The sequence below is a fragment of the Dermacentor albipictus genome, chromosome 5 (genome assembly GCF_038994185.2).
Source record: "Dermacentor albipictus isolate Rhodes 1998 colony chromosome 5, USDA_Dalb.pri_finalv2, whole genome shotgun sequence".
Lineage (NCBI taxonomy): Eukaryota > Metazoa > Arthropoda > Arachnida > Ixodida > Ixodidae > Dermacentor > Dermacentor albipictus.
In genome coordinates, this window is record NC_091825.1 from 133,000,883 (window position 1) to 133,021,734 (window position 20,852).

The 20,852-nt window shown below is 41.2% G+C and overlaps 2 protein-coding genes across 6 annotated transcripts in view; one reads left to right on the top strand and one right to left on the bottom strand.

Moving 5' to 3' along the window:
- LOC139060097 (acylamino-acid-releasing enzyme-like) overlaps positions 1-3,129 on the top strand; it is a 58,671-nt gene extending 55,542 nt beyond the window's left edge. For both annotated transcript variants that reach the window (XM_070538916.1, XM_070538917.1), the window contains 3 exons: positions 234-342; positions 1,830-1,936; positions 2,773-3,129. In XM_070538916.1, the coding sequence (XP_070395017.1) occupies positions 234-342; positions 1,830-1,936; positions 2,773-2,872 (316 nt within the window). In that variant the 3' untranslated portion in view covers positions 2,873-3,129. The remainder of the gene's footprint in view (positions 1-233; positions 343-1,829; positions 1,937-2,772) is intronic.
- Positions 3,130-5,267: 2,138 nt separating this feature from the next.
- The window catches only part of LOC139060098 (neurofilament heavy polypeptide), a 79,877-nt gene continuing 64,292 nt past the window's right edge, over positions 5,268-20,852 (bottom strand). For 3 of the 4 annotated variants that reach the window (XM_070538918.1, XM_070538921.1, XM_070538920.1), the window contains 8 exons: positions 20,017-20,087; positions 19,462-19,542; positions 19,016-19,135; positions 18,494-18,670; positions 17,967-18,161; positions 16,587-16,748; positions 14,433-14,528; positions 5,268-14,126 (listed from right to left, as the gene is read on the bottom strand). In XM_070538918.1, coding sequence (XP_070395019.1) covers positions 13,966-14,126; positions 14,433-14,528; positions 16,587-16,748; positions 17,967-18,161; positions 18,494-18,670; positions 19,016-19,135; positions 19,462-19,542; positions 20,017-20,087 — 1,063 coding nt within the window. In that variant the 3' untranslated portion in view covers positions 5,268-13,965. The remainder of the gene's footprint in view (positions 14,127-14,432; positions 14,529-16,586; positions 16,749-17,966; positions 18,162-18,493; positions 18,671-19,015; positions 19,136-19,461; positions 19,543-20,016; positions 20,088-20,852) is intronic. The other variant, XM_070538919.1, reaches the window with a different exon arrangement.

The window sequence follows — 20,852 nt, forward strand, 5'->3', positions numbered from 1 at the left end:
TTGCTTACAAATTTAGGCTGATAAAGGCACTTGAAGAGCAGCAAATGAAACCACAAGAACATTTGAAATCACCAACACAAAGATTGAACAAATCCACGCGCTACTCATTTCCACGGTAGCTGAATGACTGCAGTAATCAGTAATCCTAGTAGAAAACAACTAGAAGTAGAATCCTAGTGGTAATCCTAGTAGATAGACACCATCTCTTTACACATTGTTGACAACATTTGCAGGCGTTGCGTTGAGAGTGCCGCAATCCCAGACTACACAACAAGTTGTGTGCCGGAGCCCAAGCAGCTGGAGCAGATGTGGAACAAGTCCCCCATGAAGTTTGTCAAAAACGTAAGCACTGTTCTTGCAGATTTTTGGAGAGCTCTCGCAGGTGTAACAGCAGGATACTGTGCCTTGACGTCACCACGACCAATCCTGTTAGGTTAACTGTGGAACAAAGACCTATTCGCTATCCGTTTTCCAGTTACCAATGTAATTGGGCACCAGCCGTGCCCAATCGGTATTTGAGAATTTCTTGATGTTGCTGCTCGACCTCATTTTACACCGGCTTGCAACTGTACTATACTTCTCAATATTCACTGTTACTTGAATTCATAAAGGTTCACGCTAACAATCTGTCATACGCACTAAACGCTTTGCACGTGTGTGTATGTTTAAATCCAATTCTGACTGGAATATCACCGACTAGCTTTGAGCTACTATTCAGACCACTTCCAGTCTTTCAAGGTTACACATACCACCTTCTACAGTCTAATCCTGGCCTGCTATAAACATGTGCAGTCTCTTCCTTTTTTGATACTACTCTCATTTGTGCCTAGGTGATAGATATGCTCAGTATTGGCTGCATTAGCTTTGGTGCTTTTTTTCACTCCTTGTACTTTATAACATCACTGAATTCCTCACTGTAAATAGCATTCTTTGTATGCTGCCTCAAGAACAAGGACAGAGGAGGCAAGGCATTGATAGCGTGCTTTATAACACAAAGCGTTCGCCAACTAGTGCGAAGGCAGTTTGTCAGCTTATGAAGTGAGCAGGCAATGTTCTTGGCTTGAGTAAAGCTATTTCATAAAACAAACCATTTCAATAGAGCAAGTAAAAGGACACTATGTAAGAGAACAAGAGAACACAACTTAACTCGTTACGAAACTTGATATTGCATTGGTCTTGTGGTCAATTAAAAGAATATCTAATCATTTACTAAGCTGAAACAAATTTCTAAACATTTTAAGTCCAACTTCTGCATTTGCACTGCATGTCTGGTATGTTTGGCTCAGCAGAAGCCATAGTATTTGTTTGATTTTACGTTTTGTAGCTTTTGCTGTTCGGGCATGCATACTTTGACAAGTTGCCTGTGAACTTTGTTCATTGGCATCTAATTTCGCTTGAGCTCTGCCATTCCATATGTTCGCGATTTTCCTGCTTGGTGGCACACTTTCTGCAAAATTTTTCATCACAATGGAATAGCTAGCCTGCAGTAATATTTGGTGCTGACGAAAAGCTCTCGTTAGATTGCAGTACGTGTTTACCTAATTTAAGCTCTGTTATTCAGAAATTAAGATGCTTTAGGGACAGATGGTGCCAAGAAAGTTATTGCCTTGTTGTGCACGTGTGGCGGCTGGCTAGGTTGTCCCACTTTCACATTGCATAACATGACATCACACCGGTCTTTGCATCACATTGGCTAGACTACATTCATGAAGCGGTGCCAATATTATACCCAAGTAGATGTTGAGCCTATCTGAACAGGCATTCTGCTACACCCTATGGCCTGGGAGAAGATTCCTTGTACATGACAAATACCTGCTTTCTGTCAACAGGTGCGTGTTCCAACCTTGGTCATGGTGGGCAAGAATGACCTGCGGGTGCCAATGACACAAGGCATGAAGTTCTACAAAACGCTTCTTGCCCAGGGAGTCAGTTCACAGTAAGTTTTCACTCTTGTGTGCCAGCATGTAACACACCACTGTTGGTTGTGTTTGTGTTACAACATTCCTGTGATCCCTGGACTTATGAAGTGCACTTACAAGAACGTTTGAAGGTGAACAGACATTTTCTTAGAATTCTATGCACTCAGTTACTGAATTTGAATTGCAATAAGGCATAATCTACAAGACGATCAGTAATTTATCGAGAGTACTTCCTTATGCTGTGTTTTGCGTTTCCCAAGCTTTGAAGCGAGAGTAACTGACAGATGTCAGAAGATCGCATAGGGCAGGCATGTAAAAAATCATGCATTCCAAATTGACCATATTAACAAATATGACGTACAAGAATGCATCCCATGGCTGTGTTGAATAACTTGCATTGTGCGCCCCGATTCCGAGAAAAAAGAAAAGCTGTAAAGTAGATGTCTCCACTCCTTTGAAGTACTTGCACTGACACGATACAGTATGCGCCCTTGAGTTCTTTGTCAAGAACTGCAGCATTTTGTTCACTTAACCAGTTCATTGTTCATCTCTACACAGGGGTGCATGTTTTTTTGTGAGGTTTTCTGCTCGAGTGAACACTTTAGGCAACGGCCAGTTTTGAATGAAGCAATGTGCAAGGTTGCTGTTAAAGCAAGACTACTGTACTATTCTATGTTGGGCGATTTTTCTTTGATTAGTGAACTTTTCAACCATGCACTAATTTTCCAAGGTTCAAATGTTCGATCCATTCCTTCATTACATTGTGCTCCTGTGAGGAGAATATAACTTTAACGTCGTTTATTCATTGCCTCACCGCCTTTTCACACGTATTTTTTTTTTTCTTTCGTTTCAGGCTGTACACGTACGATGACAACCATTCAGTATCCAAAGTCAATGCAGAAGCAGACATGTTTGTGAATACTGTCCTTTGGTTCAAGAAATTCATCAACTAAGTTGGATGTATCAGCAAAAAGTGCCTGTAGAGACAAGCGTCTACCGTGCTGCATCGTGGAAAAAGAAAGAAAAACTTCTGTAAATTAATTTTTATTGCCAGAAAGATGTGCACATAGAATCATGTGAATCCATGCCAGGTTTTTTTTATACGTTCAGCCAGCGTAATGTTAATGGTGTGCAGGATTGCAAGTTCTCATAAAGATGAGTGTTTTACGTTGATGTTACAAATAAAACTTTAGAAAGTTGCAATATTGCAGGTATGTTGTGCTGTATCACTTGCCTCACCAGATAGATTACGTTTGCATTAACGACAACTGCTGTCACATAAAGACTGTTACAGATAGGTTGGCAAAGCATGAAGTTGAACAGACAGATGGCTTATTGGGCAAAATTGTCCCATTTAATACTGACAATATTTTCAACTTCTCATTCAAAAAAAAATAAAGCAAAGTTGTAGGGAACCTTAGGAAAAGTATTTGAAAGTACCAAAACACCATAACTAACTATAGTACTTTTCGTTACACGTATTAGCTTTGGCACACACTAGGCAGGTGCTTCATGGCATCACAGTTCAGCAGCTGGTTTTGTTCCTGTAATGCAGCATTCTTTTTTTTTTTATGAGCAACATCATCATACTTTGCTATATGGCTACATGACATCGCCAAATACCTGTGTCATGGTATCGCGATAATTTCTATGGCTCCAGGTCCAGCGTTTTGGGACAACCCTAGCATCAAATTAAACTATTTTGTTTCCCGACATTCACACCCGCCAAGTGTGATGATACTGATGAGATGTGTGTTTTAAAGTTCCTACAACTTTGACAATATGTGTCAGTACTCTTTTACAATCGAGAAAAAGTCAGGGAGCTATTGCAACCACACAGGATCTGTGGTTGTTGAATCCAACAACGTGCCTGATATTTTACAGGGTTATTCTGCACAAACTTCAGCTCTGGTCCTTTAGAAAAGAACTGAAGAATTATACACAACGACATCTTCTAGTGGGAGAAACAGCTAGTGCTTGCTTGCACAAGTAGCACTGTGGCTTTCCATGTTGTACTATTCATATTTGTTTCTCAAAGATGCCAGTGGACCACCATTTCTTTTCTCTTGTACTACATACAAGTGTGTGCACAGAGTGACTGCAGCAACTGCATGGCGTAAAAGATGGAAGTATGTATTATGCCTAAACTTAGTTTTTGAGGCCATTAATCACAATAACAAGGAACACTCAATTGGGATGGAGGAAAACATGCAGGTTCAAACCAACTACGAAACAGACGAAACTCATGTCACCAAATGACATTGTGCACAGAGCCATCACCACATGGCATGCAAGTTGCGGGAAAACAATGAGACTTGAAAAAGGATAATTTTCAACCGCTTGTAGCTCTCTTAATGCACTGTACTACCATAAAAATTTTATGCAAGGGTGCAGCACAACACTAACATCAACAGAAAACTTATGGGAAAAGATCTTTCACTTACAGCACAAGCCTGCTTGACAACCTATCAGTAAAAGTGGCTAATTTTCACTTTCCAACACTACTCGCACACAACGATAGATGCTGTAATGCAGGGCTCTGGATTAGTTTCATCTGCACAGAGTCTTTTAATGGATGCTGTAATGTGCACACACAGGCGTTTCTGCCTCAGAATATGGTGACAGAGTAGTGAGCTGGGGACGTGCTTTGCTGTGGAATGCCATAGCTGTTGTGTAAATGCAATGAATTACGATAGTTGAGGTAGCTTCAAATACAACACAACAGGGAAGGCTATACAGAAAGTGAAAAGTGAAAGCCAGCCAGCCAGCCACTTGTCCAACTTTACTGGTCTGAGCCGAGTTTAGTGCAAACAAATCGTACTTTCCATCGTTTCTGGCACTCCATTTCCTTCAAGAACTTTCCTTCTTGTATCACCTTCTTGTATCAAGATGGCTGATGAGCCTGTTGGGAGTAGGTGGAAACCTAGTGCATTGTTGGTTCAACTATTGTACAACAGTTCCTGTGGTTTTTAATGTGTACTTTGCACTTCAGTGTTGCACCTGCTTAGAACTTGCAGTACACTGCTGTTTTATCACATCAATCAGCCTGGGCTTACTATTCCCCCAGAAGCAGAAGAGTGATCAAACGTCATTTGCACACAGAGCTATGGCAGTAAATCACGCTTTGATAAATATTGCCATTAAACAGTGTACGTTCATTCCCTCAAAAAAGAGCCGATCAGTTGTTTCGAACAAAGTCCATGGCAAGCTCCTAGTGCAAGTTGTTTGCTTACTAAAGAAGGTTGTCACAGCACCAGACAGTAAAGCAATAGAGATACTGAACACAACTCGTTCTAGTCTATTACTGCACAGAGCTCGCCCCCTCCAAAAGCATAAGCTCTCCAGAGATGTTGAGTAGTTTTTTCTTTATTGATACTATAACAGCTGTGCATACATACAAAAAATATGATGACACTTGTGCCAGGAAATGTAATATAACCACAAAGAAACCCACAACCCACTAGATATCCAAACACGACATTTAAACGCATCTTCAAGCTCCAAACATCCCCCGTAGTATTTCCCCAACTAGACCACATATCACAACTCGCACTTCAGAAAATTGCAGTCACAAATGCACATTGAGGACATGCTGCTACTTTAACAAGGCCAGCAAGAACCAAATAGCGTTTTAACATTACAAGCAACAAAGGGCACATTTGGAGCCAATTTGTTTTCTTTAATGTAAATTTTTCAGTTGCAAGGTTGCATCAGCTGTGTGTGCATTAAAAGAGAGAGCAGCAAGTTTTTTTTTTTCTGTTTCAGTGCGTACAAGCTGGGATTACAATCTTTTTCTAAAACTTTTCTTTAAGGTTCAGTAACTTTTATGAAATGCCCTATGGACAAAAATGGTTTGTGTGATGAACTAGTAGCTCCCGCAGCGTTTGAATAAACCACATGTGGCTGATGGGTACAAATCTGGTTCACAGGCTTATTGATAAACCTTGAGTGCACCAAATGATCATGTAGAGATGCTTGTATGACAATCGTGACTTGTATTTAGGGGTGTGCGAATAGTGATTTTTGAGACCGACAAATCGAATATTGCCAGAAACAATTCAAATGGAATATTGAATACTTTTCAAATAATAAACAGCCGTAATCAAAATATAAGACAATGTTAACATAGCAGCATTCTTAAATTTAGCAAGTTTCTGTCATTACATAGTGCATTATAAAGTTTTGTGTATTAAAAGCACAAGTGAAGCCTTGGGAGCAAACAAGTGTTGTTTTTTTTTCCCATGCACATTGTTTTTCATAGAGTGTGATTGACCACTGTAGAGCCTGCAAATTATGGCTACCTAAGTGACGTAGCCTGCTCCACGACATAAGTTATGTTTTATGTCTATACTATGCCCGCGGGAATGAAAATTTACCGTCCTTTTGCTCCAACATGTTGTTTATTTGGGTACAGCTGACGTTATGAAGTATTTGAAAAGTATTCCCATTTATGAATAGTGTATTCGATTTTAAGACCTAATCAAATAGGACATTATTTAATTCGTTAAGTTTCGGATATTCGCATACCCCTACTTGCATTTACGACTATACCACTAAGATGAATTTCTCAGCAGGAAAAGATAAAGCTGTACCTCCAGTGTAGTCTACTATGCTTGCTTAGTGTAAAGCCTCCCAACACTACACGCAGCTTAGAACAATTTAGCTTGGGACTCAATGTACCACCACCAAAAAAGACGAATATGGATGCCACTATGCAACCATTGGGATTCCACAAGGTCTTCTAAAGGCTTATTCTTTTATCATACAGAAAATTAACATATATTTCATGCTAGCTGAAGAATGCACAAAATCCAACTATTGACATGCTTGTGGCAAGAACAGGGTGCCTGCCTCCTGTGTAACACTTGCATGCAGATTGCAAGCCCACAGCGCCAAGCACATCAACTTATCTCGCTGTTATGTCAAAGTGTATGAACGTAGCTTTGTGTGAACAGTACACACAGAGTTCTAAAAAAAAATGCCGGCAAGAAAATGTTAACAGCTCAGCTTGTCATTCATTCTGATTGTTTGACGTCAAAGAGGCATGCACTATATTTTTTAACATTGTCCTAACCTTGCAATCAAACGTTTTCTTTATTTTTCAATGTATGAGCATATAAACAAAATTTGCATATCTGCTACTACACTTCAAAAGCAAGCAGTGTCTTAAATGCGTCCATGATATTGAGGTATCTGAGGAATTGCTTATTAAACATGTGCACTGGTCAATGTGCCAAACTGTGACAATATAACCTCAGCCAGATTTTGACGAGTACCTTAATATACCATTAGAGGTTCTTTGAAAACAGCTTCAGTTGTTATTCTAAACAAAGAGGGAATTTATACCAGTGTGAAAGTTTTTACACTGGTGCGACTGTCTTACTTGGTGATAGGAACTATGCTAAAGCTGTTTGTACATAACCCTTCAACTGCTTTGTTTGAATATGCTATATGCACAACTGTGACAAAATAGCGAAATTTTTGGGTTACACAAAAAGCAATATTGCTTTCCCTGCTACTCCATGTGAGCTGTCTGCATTGTTATGCAGGGAACTGCATCATATTTAACTTAAATTATATTTATTTTAAGGGCTTATACATATTCTTGCAGGCATAATTTTGGAAGCTGTGTGGGTTTGCATTACACATCAAAGCTGCATACTTATGACAATGAAATACATTTAGCAGGCGAGTTTCAGCACAATTTGGAACACTGTTACTTGCTAGCAAACTGAAATGTGCAAGACAATCTGTATGTAAAAAGCTTGTGTCAAGCATATCCTTATGAACACATGTTTGGAGCTTTGCCATTTTGGCAGATAGGAGGTCTCAGTTACAGCTGATACACTCTCCAACAATGGAGAGTGTATCACACATCTCACTCACATAAAACACATCTCACTCACATAAACAGCAACCAAGACTACCAGGGCTGCAACAGCGATTACCAGGAACCAACTCCACTTTGAACGTGCCTGCTACAGAACAACTGATCAAGAGATTCTGTACACCTTTACAGAAATGGGTCTCGACAAAATATCAACTCCTACAGGAGAATCTGCAATCTCATACCTCTACAGATCTCCCAATAATGCCTCAATATATTTAACCACTAACAATGGAAAAAAATTTTCACATATCTAATATAGTAAACCCGCATATATCCAAACTCTTAGGGACAGCAGATTTTCATTTGAATTATCAAAGGACTGGACTTTCCGAAGTTGAATGAAGCATGCCCAAAACAGAATTACGGTTTGTTATACAAATGTAGATGTCTCACTCCCAGTTGTGCTCAAACAGATGCATGACTGAAACAGAAATATGAATGAAACACAACACAAACGTGCAATATAGTACAACAAACTTGTATTCGAGGCAACTGGCTCAGTAGAGTTACTTCTTTGTGCTACCGTACTGTCCACATAAACAGCAGCCTATGTGGTGAAATGGCCATGTGGTTATTCGTACATGTTCTCTGATCTGCTGTTTTTGGCTGTTTTGCTATGCACAAAGCCAGAAAGTTTGCATCAATTGAAATCATTGACTTGAGATGAACAAGGTGGCTTTGGAATGCATTGAAAACAATGCAGGCCAACTAACATCTTTAGATTTTGCTTCATTCAACTGATAATTGAGAAGAACTGGAGTTTGAATCATCGCGAGTCTACTGCAATATTGCACACCTGCCGGAGTGCTTCCTCGCACGAGCAGCAAACAAAGAGATGTATGGAGCCAGACAATAGGTCTTACAACTGCTACCCAAAATTACTTAACACGGCAATGTGACACACTTCTGCAAGCTCACTCACTCAGTTTGTTAACATCCACTCAAAACAACTAAACCCATTCGCTCCTCAACACCATTAACTCTCGTATTCCTTGGCAGAATGCTCTGCGAGCAATGTGCCCCTCCCTTTCATTTATTTCTCGCCTTGGCACGTTCTATCAGCTTTGTTCATTCATGAAAAAAGAAAATATGCGGGACACTTATTTGAGGAGGACAGTGCAACTTATTAAGGGCATGTAGATGCTGAAACACAATGCACATCCTAAAATTTCAGTGACTATCACATCCCAATGTGAAACTTTAAAACCAGGGAACTGCTGTTCTTCAGTTAATTTCGCATGATAGTGTACGTCACGATAGTGTTCAAATTGCTTTAGCTACATGAATATTTCATTAAGCACTGTGACAATTTGCTATGCCAAGTCTAATCCTTAGAGCTAGCTTTATCATGTGATAATAGCTGCGTGGAAGTTCTAATGTACTCTAACGCTAGACATTACGAAAAGCTGTTAGCAAAATTGCTGGTCATAGCAAGCACTTGTTAGAGAAACATGTCCAATAAACACAGCTGTTTTCGTTTTATACTGCCTTACGTGCATAAAGATCTAAACATTTGAATATAAATCTAGGTTCAACAATGTTTTCTAGAATATTTAGAATTCTAGAATTTCTAGAATATCTCATATTCCTATTAGCTCACAACTCTGACAGGCAGCGACACAGGTTGGAAAACCACAATACCACCAGAGTACATGCACTGGCCACCCACACATAAAGTTACTGCAACAATTGATAATACCACTAGAGACAGAAAAAATAATCGTATCACAAATAAAAACGCTAGCTTGGAAAAGTGCCCTGTAATACCTTGCTTCTTTGGTGTATTTATAAGCTAAACGATAAATACTGAAAATCTACATGTAAAACAACAAGAGACAAAGGGCGCATATAGAGCAGCTTATCGTGGCCTGCATTCCTTCAGCAAGAAAAATAGAGACCTCTGCATTGCTGACCAGTACTCACAGCTGCCACCTCAATATCTCATTTTTAAGACACACTGATTTAATATACTTGGTTTGTGTTCACCTAGAAGAATGCCTATGTGTTACAGTTTCAACACAATAACCCGGACATTTGGAGTGGGGAGGTGGGGATGGGGCACAAACACTCAAAACAAACATCATTTTCTCAAGAGTGGGATCTAAGCTAAAGTTCATTTCTGAAAAGACAACAAATTTAATCCAAGCAAAATAATAAAACACCATGTATACCCAACTATAATCATAGAACAATAAACACACTGTAATCCGACTACTATACTACTAAACAAACAAAGCCTCGCAGTAGGACTTCTGGCTCTAATGAGAAGAGCATGCTCTTACTACGTTAGAGCAGCAAATGACAACTTTGGGCTACGTTAGCAATGGTTCCAAGTTCAAATGTACTTAGTGCCCCGCCGACAAACATGTCTTACGTAACACCTAAATGGTCAAACGGGGACTCTTTTTCTTTCTTTGGCATTGTTCTATCCAACACACATTGACGTTGGTACATCGTCGATGGTAAGTAGGAGACCGAGAAAGAGTGCGCCTTACAATTTGTACATATGCAACGACATTGCGTACAACAAAATGCCGACTGAAGGGTCAGCCAGTTGGACTGCTCGTACATTTGTGTACAGCCATCTAGACCTGAAACTCGAGCGGGACCACGGGCGACCATTTGCCGTATAAACATCAATGCTAGATTGTTGACAAAATTAGATTGGTGTGATTCAAGTTGAAATCGCAAGCTGTCTTGCACATTGGTCGCTTGACTTGGGAATAACCTAGTAGCACTTGCTCAGCAAATTGTCGCAGGGCACTGTGATCACACTTCATTTTCGGGCTGACTCTAAGCGCACTGTGTGCAGGGTTCTTGAGTCAAGCAGAGTAGTCCACTAGTAATCTCTCGTGTGTGCAAGAACTGCCCGTCCAAAGCCAATCATTTTTACAATAACAAGTGAGCAGTTTCAAAGTAGAATAAGACACAGACTCCATAGCTCCATGTCAATGACTGTGCTAAGCTGGATTAAAATACAATGAATGCAAAACATCTATGATGTGTCAAGGAACTGTAAAAGTCAGGGGCATGTAACCTTCAAAACCAGATAAGAGAGGTTGTGTGATAAACTGGGGAACATTGCTGCCAGGTTAAATCCACCCTCCAATCACTTGCTACCATCCTTCCTTCCTTCACAGATATCTGCGAAAGCACCCTACGTACCGTTGAGCGTTGATGTACCCTTACTGCCAGACATGTTTACAAATAGTGGCCCTCAACTTATAATGAAGAAGCCAGCAGGATATTGACCCTCCCTCGCAAGCTTCTTGTTTGAGCGGGTGCAAATCTGAAGCATGCATGAAGAAATACAAATGACAGGAGCTGTAAGAACAAAAGCAGTTCCTGCTTGACGTTTCACCTACTGCTTGTTATCAGCACAACACACCGAGCCAGGCTAAGTTCCCAAGTAGCTTAGGATATGGATTTGCACAATGTGTACTGTCAATGCGCTCGTACACAAGAACCATTTCCAGCTGTGTTAGAAAGCAAAGCATTTGTTAACAGATTAAAGCATTTTTCTAAAAAGCTGTTGATAACAACATATGCATTATAAATGACTATGTATTCTTGCTCATGTTTCTTTCTGTACAAATTCATGAATACAAATTTGTAACAGAGCAGAAAATTGTTGATATTTATATGTTTAAACAGTGCAGCCCAGTTACTATGACACAATGTATAAATAATTAGTTTGCTGTAGCAATAGGATTTGTGTACTATGCAGCACATTGAATCTGTGTAAGATCAACCCATGTGCAATGATGTACCTTTTTAAACTTATTACAGTTTATGACTTAGCAGATATTGCAATAAGCAGACTGCACAGAGCGATATACGTGCAGGCTTAATGACAGTCACCAAAATATCAGCAGAGAAGTTGCATATCATCTTGGAGAAAAAAAGAAAGAATAAGGATCAACCAATGTTTGTGCACATAAAACCACAGTCCTAAGCTCAATGGCTGCGTTACATCATGCCATAGCCACTACAATCAAGACATTACCCAAGTTCTAAAAAATTATCTCAAAAAGTAACATACACTTAAATACATTACAGTAGGGAGCATCTTCAACAATGTAAAACAGCAATTCATAAATGAGAAGTGCAAACTACTACGTAAGATCCACATAAAACTTGTTTCAATATAATGTATGCTTTCAAGACAAATATAAAGTATAAAGCTATAGATGACACCACACGATCCTTTCCTATTTTGGACAGCAAAATATTGGTTGCACTAAATGAATAATTTATAATGAATACTAAAACTCAACAGCCCATCATTTTACCACAGCAGTAGCAAGTATACCTACATGGTATTGAGATTAACTCTCCATTTTATACTACTCTAGATGTAGAATCAATTTGACAACCATCAAACAGCACTTTATCTGTAGTAGTGCCAACTTAAGGAAACCATATGCTGTAAAGGTCAGCAGGCACGTCTGTGCCAATATACACGACGGTTCTATGTGATTTAAACCAGAAGCTAACTATGTTAAGGGCCAAATTTTCTGCTTAACTAACTATAAAGAAGAGGATTCAAGTGATAGCTTGTACCGGCGTTCACGTTTATACAAGTCGATTTAAATAGCTGCACCTTAATGTAGTGACACTTCGACCAAGCTTCATATTTGACAAGATGATTAACATAACATGTAGAACATACAACCACTAATAAATACAGCCAGAAGAGTTTCATGAGCACTCTTAATGCTACAGAAACTATAGGCTACATTGCAGACATAAATTGTGCACTCTCTTTCACATGTTGCTGTGAGTAAGGAACAGATATGTGCAAGACTTTTGCACAAAAAGAAATGGAGCGAGAAGCTTTTAAGCACAGCACAAACAAAAGAAGCAATGAAGAGAGACTAGATGTGTTTATCAATGAAAACTGGGCATTTTATGCAGCTGCCTTCTACAAATGAAGAAAAAGGCGATGCAAGGTTCCAATTGATCACATTTTAAAATGCTTGAAATGATAACTGGATGAATGTTTGAGGGTATTTTCTTTTTTTTCTTGCACTTTATGCCTTCTTGCAAAACACGCAGAGCAGCTTAATGAAAATGCACCAAGCTTGCAGACTTTTCAACTGGGCAGTGTAACTTTGCTTTCAGCGAGTGCACGACAGTGACAATGTAACCATGTACCCACGTCAGTTTTTCTGAAATCAGTGCTAGAGGAAATCATCCGTCTTACTTCAGAAAGGCGGTGAGTGAGTTTTGACGAGAGCATAGACGGTCGCAAACAAAATGCAGCATTGCGAGAGATCGATGATGCGAGCTGGCACTTTCACACATGTAGAGAAAGAAGTGAGTGACTCGTGACGAAACTACTGCTGTACAAGAAAACGGAACAGTGAACAGCAGCATGAAAGCATCAACAACCATGTCTTGGAAACGAAGTCAGCTCGCATCTCAGTCCCCTTGACCTTCCTTTTTCCTCCTCTCTTGGACCTCTCCTTTCTTTTTTGTGTGGTTTTACCTGCAGCTACAAGGTATCTGTCTCAATATTTCTATTTGCTCCCCTGACAGGAGCTCACATAAGCAGCGGTCATCAGGAGCTTTCAATAGGACGTACATATCACATACACAGGTTGCCCCTTACTCGCTCCTGTCCATAACTGCATGCTTTGATACACCTTGTTCTCAAACAATAATTGTCATCTACCTTGTGTACCTTTCCTTTTTTTTACACTGCGTACCCGGCACTTTCAGGTCACTAACAGCATGCTTTATCAGCGAGACACATAGTTTTCAAGAAAGGAAACACAAGCAAGGCAGATGATGATTATTGTTTGGGGCCAAGGTATGCCTCCAATGGCTTTAAACCTTTTCTAGAGTGTAATGTCTGTGCCACCAGCGTGACGTGCCTGCCATTTTGATAAGATTAGAATGTATGGCCCTAGTGGTGAGGCAGAGCTAGTAAAAAAAAAACACACACACACAAAGAAAGGGGAAGATTGGAGAGAAATTGACGGAAGACAAAGCTAGGCTAAGCACGCTACCCAAGAACACGTCTTGGAAACCAAACCCGGCTTCCCTGTGTGCACAATGGCTGTGCCGCAAAGCATTCTTTTCATTGTGCTCTCACCCCGTGGTGAGGCAACTGTGCCCCCAGAGGTAGGCTTCCCGGCACGTGTCGCCCTCTCACTTTCCCGTGACCCAGAACTCTTCGAGGCGATTTCGGGCCTTGTCGAGGACATCGACGCCCGCCTGACCAGCCGGCTGCGGCTTGACCGGATCCTCTGAAGCTGCCTTGTGAGGGGATTCTTCAGGTGCTGCCTTAGGTATTGGGTCCACCTTGCCTTCTGTAACACAAGCAGTCGCCACTAAATGTGAATACTGCTTTCAATCATGGACAGTACAGTCCACTGTCGCACAAAAACACACACACACACACACACACACACACACACACACACACACACACACACACACACACACAAAAAAAAAAAAAAAAAAAGCTAAACCTCAGGAGAGCCCGATATCGTGGCTACCGAGCATGCTAGTGGCAACAGTGGCTGCGTGCTCTTGGACATACCGAGACAACAGCAGCAGAATACTCAAGCAGAGGAAAAAAAATAATGATAAAGAAGGGAGAAATGAGCACTCACCAGGAATGGTAGACTCCATTTTTGGTGCAGGCGTTGGCTTTGGGGCAGTGTCTATAATGGGTGCAGTAGTGCTCTTAGCCTTCCCTGGCCAGTCACCTGGGTGAGGAAAGCATGGGTGAAGGCTTCAGCAGCACAAGCTGAAAGAGTGCATTAAAGCGGCAATTATACCTGTAAAACTTTTTTTACACCATAGCCCCTTAATTTTCAGAAACATTGCAACTTGAAATAAGAAATTTAGCTAAGCTGAAAGGAAGAAAATAATAAGTTGTGCAATTTTAGATGCTAAAACCACAATCTGATTATGATATCATAAGAAGCCAACAAACCGTGTTTGTTGGCTTCTTATGATATGGCTAATAAAAATCGGGCCCCTCGCTCAACCCCCTTCTTCTTGTTTAATCTGATTACGAGGCACACTGTACTGGGAGGGGATCCAAATTAATTTTGACCACCTGGAGTGCTTTAATGTGCACCTAACGCACGGTACACAAGCATTTTGCACTCTGCCCCCACTGGAATGCGGCCACTGCAGCCGGAAAATTTAGCTCAACCTAAAGAGCAAGCAAAAGCTTTTGACAAAAAAAAAGGGGGGGGGGGACGTCACAGGTCTGAAAAACCACAAAATTCATCAGCTGTGAATATGTGCTACATATGCACATGCAGCCAAACGTAGATACCATAGTGAATACAAGTGTTGCAAAAACACAGTGGGACTTCGATAACACGAGGGTGGCTATGTGGGCTAGTTGGTTGGTCATCGTGTAATGGTATCCGGCATAGTGCAGCAAAACACAGATACAACACAAGCGCTCGTGTCCCTCTGTTGTTTCTTCTTGTGTCTGTTTTTCTGCGCTGTGCCAGATACCTTCGATAGCACATTCTCATTTATCATGGCTGGTATGTTGCATATGCATGATACTGAGTTATGGACTTTTCATCTAGTATTGTATCACTAGGCTCTTGAATTTTCCTGGCTCTTCATACATTCGCTGTGGTCCTGTGAGAAATGTATCGATGAGATCCTATTGTAGTTCAATATATAAATGATTTAACTTGGAGAAATATGATTGTGCAGCTAGTATAATGGCAACCTCTATGCTTCTTTGATCACTCCTTGTGTTTATGAATAAACACAAACATCCAAGAATGGTGTGGTGGGTGGTAATAGTGACAGCAAAAGGCATCCCTGTCCAATACGCATTGCACAGGAGAGTGTGGATGACACTCATTCTTTTCACTGAGAGGCTCCAGCCATGGGACGCTGAACTGCAGAGGTCTGCGGTGCTTGATTCATCTTTCTGTCGACCGGAGGTTTCCACAAGTGCCATTTTAAGGTTAAGCGAGCAGGCAAAATAAATCTGACCCATACCCCTACATGGACAGATTCTTCAATTACAGTTTGGATCTGCCAAAACCCCACCACACACCACATCCATACTTTGGTATTCCTAGTGGAAATATCATCGCAGCATAAATGTGCAAGACTCATTGCTGTGCAATTCGTGGGTCCATGATGAACACGTTTCATACTAGCTTGCAGGGTTACATGTGATTGGGAGTGGTCTCATTATGTTCCGCAAGCTGAATCCCGCATTCAAATTTAATGGCATGTGCCTGTTTCGACTCATTGCCGACACATGATGATCGGTAGTAAACGGTGCATTGTAATGGACATGTGAAGCACATTTACACACGATTCGCAGTCCAAGTGCACAGATGGTGGCAGAGCACATATTCATACTGGCTCATCTGCTTTTGCACAGAGTCCATTTGTACCTCATCATTAATAAAATCACTCAACAAGGACTTCAATGAGTGCACAGCAGTCACTGCAGTCTCATGGTCGTGCGAAGTGGGCTTTAAGGTTAGCGTTGCGATCGGTAAATGTCAAATACCATTCCACAATGTTACATGCTGACTGGCCGATATCAGCATATAAGACATATATGCTTATAACAAATATCATATACGATGAAGATATTTTCAAGTCAGATGTGGCTTCGTTATACGACACGTTTCACGGTATGCTGAAAACATAGCAAATATACTGCAGTTATGAGAACTGCAGTAAGTACATTCAAGCACGAAAGGTTTAAACAAAGATCCTTAGGAAACTGCGACACTAAAATGAGCATCCACAGTAATTACACATACCAGCTGGTGACTGGCCATCAGTCCACTCGAGGCCTCTGCCAGTGTCCAGAGGAACCGTCCAAGTTTCAGGGTCAGGTGACTTCACCCCCGTCACCTCCTCTGGTGACTTGACTGTTGTTAACGGCACGGGCCCAGACTGGGGCTCTGGCAGTGGCGATGGGCCTGACAGAAGCCATTGAGAAAGCATCAGTGTCATTTTTGTAACTCAAGGATTCGTGAGACAGAGCCATGTACCTAACTCGACATGATTAGCCAAAGCAATTATGCAGCCTCTATACTTTTCTTCCGTGCCTACACCTTTGTCTCGGAGCAGAACATCAACCAGAATTTCATGTCACTCTCTTTCCCATTTTTACGTATGAATTACTGTCTTAACACACTATTGCAAGATAAAATAGATCTAAGTGACGATTCCCTGGCTATGTGATATAGCCATTCACATAAAAAAAATTGCCAAGACAGCTTGACTGTTCAAAAAAAAAAAAAGCACAGCATGTATACAGTACGATAAAGCCTTAGCAGTTGATGACCACACCAGCAGAAGTACGCCAGAGTCTGACTAGTATATGAATATGCAATACTCAAGGAGCTAAGGATGGTGTTACCACACTTTATTAATGCTTTTTCTTTTAAGCCACTCATATACTATACTCATCTATAACCTGTCAGTGCCCTCTTCACAGTAAAATGATACATATTTAAGCTTACACTTGACACTGCTTAGATCTGTCATAGTTTGGGAGCTTCCGTCAGGGGCATTTCACTAAACACTAAAATAAATGTACATCTCGCAATGGCACAACTGTGCATATCTTCGTGGCACTGCACTAAGCAAATGGAGGAAGATTGCAAAAAAGAAACAAAATTTCAATGAAAAGTTGTCTGAGGCACAAAACATAATCATTAGAGGCTCAGTACTTGCACCTTAATTTTAATGTTGCAGGGAATACACATTGGTTGCTTCTGCACTGGCAAGAACAATCTGCTTGGTCCTAGAAGCTGGGAGCAGTGGCTGACAGAAGTTTTTCAAAACGTCAAAAAAAGCTTAGTTCTCTTGCGGCCTAGAATTTAGATGCACTGCACAATATGCACACATTGCTACAGAGTGCAATCTACAATTCTTGGTCACACACGTGGATTAAAAAAATATATATACTCAGCCTTTTCATGACTCTCCTGTTCTTCCTATGTAGGTGGGCTTTACTGACCAGTGAAAACACATTTTCTAAGACTGCAGCACCTGATCAAAAAGATGGTTGCAGACTTAACGTGACAAATCAGACAGTCCCACAAGAAAGGCTACAGAAAAGCCATAGAAAAGCTCTGGAAAAGCCATGCTGACGCTAAAGAAATGCCACGGAAAGACAAAACTGCACATACTGGCCATGTCGGCTGAAGCCAGGGCCGAAGAGCTGGCACTGGAGCCATTCATGGGTGGCAGGCTGCTGGGGCGCACCGCATCCGACTTGCGCTCCGAGCCAGACCCGGGAGTGGCTGCCTCCACACTCTCGGCCGGTGTCGTTGCCGGGGGCACTAGCACACCATCCTCACCACCGCCAGCATCCTCTGCCTTGCCTGCATTGGCCCCAGATGAGACCGTCGTCGCATTTTACATATGCTGTCGATAACAACATCAGTTTTTAAACCGGGGACCCATTGTTAAAATGCATTTATCTCAGGCTTCTGTCTTCTGAAAACTTTTGTGGCAACAGGCACACATACAGCATCTAAGGAAATGTCACAGTTGTGAACACTGCAGCAAAATTCAATGGCTGTGTTGGCAATAATATAGAAGCTACATCAGCAAGTGATCAAAGGACTGAAATGGCAGCAGACTTTAATAAGAATGCAAAGGAGATGTTACAAGAATCGCATGCACCACATGTTTTTGTCCTTGGAAGTATTACCTGTCCCTTCGTGTTCCTTGCCGACCGCTTCCTCACCCTCTGGCTTGCCCTGTGGTTTGAGCCAGATCTTGCCGTCTTGCTCATTGACAGCAGCTGATGCTGGCCGGACCACAGCCCGAGGTTTTGCAGCAGGAGGTGCCGCACTCTCTTGTAGTGGACGCCGAGGTCTTGAAGCCCCTGAGCAAGTAATTCCTTTATTTCTTTCAAGTGAAGTGTCAAGGCTGTCCAGATGTAAACTCCTTTTCCAAACTGGGAAGAACTGCAAGCTATGCATCACACGACTACATCCCACCTCCCATGCACCGGCAATCAGTAATTATTCATCTGTATAAAGCAAGCCTTGAACAATGGCCTAATCATGTATATAATTTGCCAAGACCAACCTTGACAGTGTGGCTGAGAGAACACACGTCCTCAGTTGAACAATAAGTACACCATACTGTTTCTGTAGAGCAATTTCACATTTTGAACAACTTCTATCAATGAGATAAAGCTGTTATTCTTTCTGCCTACTGCACTTGCCTGTCTTTTTGTCATCCTTCTTGTCAGCCTCTGCCAATGGTGTGCGCCTTTGGGGTGGTGACGAAGCAGCTCTGGTTCGTGACGAAGTGGGTGTCTTTGCTCCATCGTCATCATGCTTTACTGCAGAGCAAAACCCAAGTGACTGCTCTTTAGTATTGCACTTCAAACTATAGTTCTGGACAGAATCACTGCCAAAAGTGGTTATCACATCTTAAAAGAAGGTGTTATCATACCTTCAGTACCTGTTTTATCAGCACTTCCTATTTTACAGCCTTTGTATTTGTGAAAAAGCACCCACAGGATACGCAGCTTATGCCATCAATGAGTGCTGTAATGCTGACACCAGTATGCGGCAAGTTTCCCATCAAAATACACCTTGCATAAACTATTGCTAAACTGAAGTTCGCGCCAGCAGCACTGTAACAAATGACTCGAATGCTTCATACCTGGTGCTTTTGGTGACGTCTGTTTTTGCCGAGCTGCGGCAGCAGTCTTGGCTGCTGAAGAAGCCTTGCGTTGATTTCCTGCTGACACGTAAAGTGGTAACAGCAGACGCAAATCAGGTTGGAAGAACTACAAATAAATACACTGATGCACAGTTTTATCTGGCTGCTGTAATATCATGTTATGGACACAGCAGCCAAGGTAGGACAGGGAAGAATAATGAGGTATGGTCAAATAATAAAAAGAAGGGTCACACCAGTAAGACTGCAAGACTGATTTCAGTAGAAAAGAAAGACAAATTGGGTGGCTTCATAGGTGGTGAGGCATTATCGAGAAAAGCGATAACATCGGGGACATGCGGAAGAAATTATTATTTAATAAGGAAAAGTGGTTAAACGAACTTATCCAAGGAAAACACCCACAATTAAAGACACAAGGAATATGACAATGCATGATAAGAACAGCAGGCAGTCTGTGATACCTCATGGTATGTAACAGTGATGCTACCAACAATGTCAAAGAAAGGGAAACCGATAAGCTCACTATTTGAAACGTACCTTCGGCCTTAACTGGAGACACTGCTTTTGTGGGGCTTTTCTTCTCGGAAGTATCAGTGGTACGGCCAGCCCTACGCAAGAAAGCCATTCATACTCAGTATGATGCACAATACAGAGCAAAGATTTGTACGACATTTAGTTCTTCTTTTCTGCAGTACACATAGCTTTCAACACTCAACGCAGCGTGATGTTTTGTGATTGATTCATGAGATTTTGTCCTTGACCTTGATGGCATTAGTTATATGGAAGATGCAATAAAGATAACGTTTGTTTGACTTCTAATGCTCACATTTATAAAATTACCCCACGAAAACACACACACACACACACACACACACACACACACACACACACACACACACATATATATATATATATATATATATATATATATATATATATATATATATATATATATATATATATAGGCAGCAATTTGAGAATGCCATGCTTTGTAAGCACACAGCACAGTCATAGCTACTCTAGCCAGAACATGGCAGGCGACAAAGACAAGTCCCTTAGCTGGTGTCAGCGAAGCACCGTTTGATGCGCCGCCATCAGTCGCACACGAGGCCAATAAAATTGCATACATCAAACCTTTTTTCTCGTTTTATTATCACATAAGATATAATTTCCTTGTTTTTCTTGAAAGAAGTCACTCTGAAGAACCTCTGCAATAAGAAAGTGTGACCCTGGGGGAATGCATTTTTCAAAAAAATGTGGCCCTCCAAGAGTTAAAAGGACCAGCAGCCAATTTTTACGGTAGCATTTCTTTTAGTGCAATGGAAAGTTTACCAGTCAGAGTGTACAATCCTGCAGTATCAGTATACTTTAGA